General features: G+C 42.4%; 1 protein-coding gene across 1 annotated transcript; it reads left to right on the top strand.

Annotated features, from left to right (window-relative positions):
- The first annotated feature begins 2,725 nt into the window (after positions 1-2,725).
- Positions 2,726-4,693, top strand: LOC120837001 (juvenile hormone acid O-methyltransferase-like). The gene is made up of 2 exons (XM_040206161.1): positions 2,726-3,259; positions 4,619-4,693. Exons 1-2 carry the CDS (start codon positions 2,726-2,728, stop codon positions 4,691-4,693), a joined length of 609 nt encoding a protein of 202 aa, XP_040062095.1.
- Positions 4,694-5,588: the final 895 nt, after the last annotated feature.

Below are 5,588 nucleotides of genomic sequence, written 5' to 3' on the forward strand. Positions count from 1 at the left end.
ACTAATTGGTGTGATATGTTTGGTTCAGAAGATGTAGACGAAGTCTATGGACATTTCCTAAAACTATTTAAAAGCATTTATAGTCGTCATTTTCCGTACAAAATGTTTAAGGCAAGTAAAAAAATCAGGAAACTGTGGATAACACCTGATTTACTTGAAAAAATTAAAACAAAGAACGCGATGTACCAATCATTCGTTAAATCTAGAGACCCGCAAAGTCTACGGTCCTTTAAAATATATCGCAACCAACTAACAAAATTATTGCGTACAGCTAAAGCTGAGTATCACGATAAAGTGTTTAGGTATACAAATGGTCGTACGGACTTGGTTTGGAAAAAATTAAATTCAGTTTTAAACCTTGGTTCAGGCCATCAGCCAGTTGATAATATTAACCGGAACGATGTGCACCTAAGTGGCTTTTCCTTAGCGAATGCTTTCAGCGAATATTTTGCGAATTTATCTACAACAAACGTTAATACTGATCCTTGCAGATACATAGAAGTCAGAAATAGTCATTCCATGTTTCTTGAACCCGTGACAGATGCCGAGGTATTTTTTACATTTATGCAATTCAAAAACAGCTCTAGCTGCGACTGCGATGATCTTCAAATACGCCCACTAAAGTTCGTTATTGATATATTAGTGCCGTGCGTAACCCATATTTTTAATCTTTGTTTTTCGTCTGGAGTATTTCCTACGGCGATGCAACTGGCGAAGGTATCTGTCCTTCACAAGAAAGGAGATAAAAATAATTTCAGCAATTATCGACCGATTTCAATTCTTCCCTTATTCTCTAAAGGCCTCGAAAAAGTAATACAGTCCCGTCTCGTACAATTCGCGAATAAGCACGATTTACTCTCATCTTCGCAGTTTGGTTTCAGAAAAAATCGTTCCACGGAATCAGCCCTCTTGTCCCAAAAAGAATATATATTACAAAATTTTGAAGAAAAAAGAACGGTTGTTGGCGTGTTCGTAGATTTTACAAAAGCCTTAGACTTCGTGGATCATAACATTCTGCTTTGCAAACTAAATTACTATGGTATTCGAGGGTTGCCGTTAGCACTTCTCAATTCATACTTGAGTCACCGCTTCCAATATATTAACATTAGTGGTCATTCCTCCGATAGAAAGCGTATTATTTCAGGGGTCCCACAGGGAAGTATTTTAGGGCCCCTTCTTTTTAACCTGTATATAAACGATATTGTGAATAGAGACCCTGTTGCTAAATTTGTAATTTATGCAGACGACACTAGTATTTTTATTTCCTCTTTAAATAGTGATGAAATTGCGGATGATGTTAATTTTACTTTGTCAAGGTTGGCGGCGTGGGCAAAGGAAAATGGACTAAGTATTAACACTGCAAAGACGAAGGCTATTTTCTTTCGTACAAAAAATAAACAAATTTTTTATGCCAAGGCCTATAGTATTTAGCTCAAGTCCAATAGAGATCGTGGAAAATTTTAAAACACTAGGTGTCTTCTTTTCTGAAAATATGTCATGGGATAGCCGTGTAAATTATTTGATTTCCAAATTGCCACGTGTTGTTGGTTTAACGTATCGCCACAGCCAACTTCTACCAGTTCGCGTGAAATTAATTATGTACAATGCTTTGTTTTACTCACTCCTCAGTTATTGTAACCTTGTCTGGGGCACAACAACGGCATCCAACCTAAAGAAAATTTATCTGCTTAAAAAAAAAGAAAAAAAGTTAAGAGCCATTTTCAACGCGCCTTATGACTCTCACACTGAGAATATGTTTAGAAATCTGCAAATATTAAAAATTCATAAGCTATCTGATTATAGACTTTTACTCACCATTAAGAATGAAATTAAAAAGGAAAGTGTTCTTTTAAACGAGATAGTTAGATTAGAAAAAAATACTACGGTTTACTTGACCCGCCATAATGAATATTGGAAGGTTCCCACATGCAGGTCAAATTATGGGCAGCAAATGCTTCGGTGTTTAATTCCAAAACTTCTAAACAACTTTGAAAAGGAAAATGGAAATAGAGAAACCATATCTACTAAAGAGTTGCGTAATATATTTTTACATATTTAAGTGTTCTGTGTCTTGTTTCTGTTATCTCATTTGATAATGTATAATTTTCTGTATGTTTTTTTGTTTTTTTTATTGCACGAAAACTGTTTGTTCACTGGCTGCCGATGGGGCTGAGGGCCAGTCAAGCTTCTTGTTGAAGCTTTTTCCCTTTCGCTCCACCATTTCTTTAAATGGAAATAAAGATTATTATTATTATTATTATTATTATTATTATTATTATTACAGTAGAGTCTTGGTTTACGCCAAGCCAGGTCTACCAACAAGTGGGAGTTTATACAGATTGACAGTATATCCTGACATTCTGTAGCTCGATGGCAAAAAGAGGGCAAACAAATTCACGCAGCAAACGCGGGACTGAGTACGTGTATACTATAGTAATAGTCTGAACTTTTTGTTTTTTGTGCATCGTCGAGCGAACTGTTATTAAATGTGCCACCCCACAGTGATAAAAAATGGAAAAAATGTTTAAACTGCGTTTTGTTTAGCGTGCTTTTCGCTAGGGGCACTGCACAGCGACGTTCTGCTGGCCCTACATCTACTTTTTTTATGAAAAAGAAAAAAAAAAAGGAGCAGCTGCGTTTTCTGCAAAGGAACGGATTTCCCTTGCTCCGCTATAACACATAGAAACGTTCTGACTCAGCAGCACTTTTTTGGAATCCGAGCACGATGCAGACGAACACTGAGGCCTCCCTGACCACACTCAAGCCGGAGCTTTACGTGGCCTCGAACCGCTGGCAATGGCGGCAGAACCTCTTAGCGCTGGAGCGCTTCCAGAAGTCCTTGAAACGGGACGCCCAGGGAGAAGAACAGTATCTCGATCTGGGGTGTGGCACGGGCGACTTTACGCGCGAGTGCCTGCTTCCCCGCTGTCTTCCGTGCCGAAGGATCGTCGCCGTCGATGTCTCCAAGGACATGGTCGAGTACGCGAGGAGTCACTTCGCCCATCCCAAGATTGCCTACGACGTCCTCGGCGCCGCCGAAGACGACGTGTCCGGCTTTGTGGCTCGCTACGGTCGCTTCGATCACGTCTTCTCTTTCTTCTGTCTGAACTGGGTAAAGGACCAAGCGAAGGCGCTCAAGAACATCGCGCTGCTGATGAAACCTGGCGGCAGTTGTCTGCTCCTCTTCGTCGCGACCACGCCTCTGATGCGATGTCGCCAGGAGCTGGCTTTGAAGACGTGTTGGTCGAAGTACGCGCAGGTGAGGAGTTGGTTTCGACGACTCCCTTTTGGGGCGCGCACCTCGTGGCATTGTAAAAGTTAAGGGCCTCAAAATCGGCCAATTGTTTCTCTACGAGAACTATAGCCCGCAAAGGCTACATACAGTTGGCTAACAAAATAGGCACTGAAAGGAACCGACCTAATATCCGAGAAAAACACACACACACACACACACACACACACACACACACACACACACACACACACACACACACACACACACACACACACACACACACACACACACACACACACACACACACACACACACACACACACACACACACACACACACACACACACACACACACACACACACACACACACACACACACACACACACACACACACACACACACACACACACACACACACACACACACACACACACACACACACACACACACACACACACACACACACACACACACACACACACACACACACACACACACACACACACACACACACACACACACACACACACACACACACACACACACACACACACACACACACACACACACACACACACACACACACACACACACACACACACACACACACACACACACACACACACACACACACACACACACACACACACACACACACACACACACACACACACACACACACACACACACACACACACACACACACACACACACACACACACACACACACACACACACACACACACACACAAAAAAAGAAACCTTGATATGATGCTTTCGAAATTGTTCGGTAAATAAATCCGAAAACAATTAAGCATAACCCATCTAAAAAAAAAAAAGGAAAAAAAATTTGCGCGCCATCTATCGTCTGCGGCGCCAATTATCCAAGCACGTTATTGTGTGGGTACTTACCTGGTCATTCATTGGACACGAGTGCTACGTCAGCGTTCGGCGAGGACTCGGGATCCAATCACACGCCTCGTGCCAAAGAAATGGCGACCGCCAATATTGCTCGAGGAACCTTTGAAAAGCGTCTAAGCCCGCGTTACTTCATACTTCATACTTTATTGCACCTAAAAAGAAGAGGAGTATGGAGGGCGTGCGAGCTCTGCGGGAAGGCGGGGGTCCATGCAACATGTGTGCCCGCAGAACTGACCCTACATACCCCAAAAATAAATAAGTAAATTATAACAAAACACCCACACTATTGATACACTTAGTTATTGATGCAACTACACATATCTTGCTGCCTCACTCTGGAGCGCTCTAACTGCATGTTATTTTACGCGTCGCATTTCGTGGAATAAAACTTGACACCGAGAGCTAAAAATAAACTTGCTGGATCGGCTTCCAACAAAAAATTAAACATGTTCTTGAAAGAGGCGAGTGGAGCAGAAATCGAAGAGTTCAAGGCTGGTGAAGACTATGAAAGTCTCTTGGACTTGTTCAAATCATAGTCAAAAATTTACTTTATTTAAACTTTGTAGATATATAAAAAATTACTCCCCACAAATATTGGGACTTCGTGCCATCGACACCAGCACGCCGAGGTTATAAACGCATAAAAGTTCTACGACGGCTCTTTTGCAAAAGAAAAATAAACGTTCCAACAGTGCCGGGGAACTTTTTAGAACATACGTTCTATCACACGAAACCAAAACAATGTGTGCTTTATGAATATTTTAATGATGCTTTATTTGGTATATAAACGTTTTGTAGACGTTCTACCCATGCTATGTTAATTCACACATCCAGAGAAGGCCAAAACAGACGCCCGAGAAAAAACATTCTTCACTGCCTCCTTCTCAGGATGTGTGTTGGCCCTCAACGTGATTCCTATGCAGAGAGCAAGTCGCGGTGACGTCAGAGAGAGTTGCGCTCACGTCATAACGGTATCGAGTTCTGATTGGCTTTGATGGGAAGGATAGTGGGTAGACCTCAATGCTAGATGCCTTGAGGTCTACCCACTACTTATGTTCAATCAGCCAATCAGAGCTTGGCGTTCTGACGTCATCGCAGCCCCTGTGCAAGAAGCAGGTGAACTTGAGCTCTGCATATAACCGTGTGTGCCCTACAGCCGTGTCTGTGTATTAAAACATTCGAACAGAGCGCGAGGAAATTTCAAGTGAACTCAGAAATGACAGCCATTCACATTTTCGTCCGAGTACGTTCCTAACTGTCTCCGAAACCGCTCATTCACGTGTGCTTTTCTTTCAGATTTGCCAAGACTTCGTTCCTCCGAGCCACGACCTGAAAGGTACTGAAGCCCTGGAATCGTACATGAAGGATCTGCTGATGACGGCTAATCTTACGCCGTCGGCGTGCGACGTGGTTCACGTGGAGTTTGACTTC

This window comes from Ixodes scapularis, unplaced genomic scaffold (genome assembly GCF_016920785.2).
Source record: "Ixodes scapularis isolate PalLabHiFi unplaced genomic scaffold, ASM1692078v2 PGA_scaffold13__105_contigs__length_92229423, whole genome shotgun sequence".
In the NCBI taxonomy this organism is placed as follows: Eukaryota; Metazoa; Arthropoda; class Arachnida; order Ixodida; family Ixodidae; genus Ixodes; species Ixodes scapularis.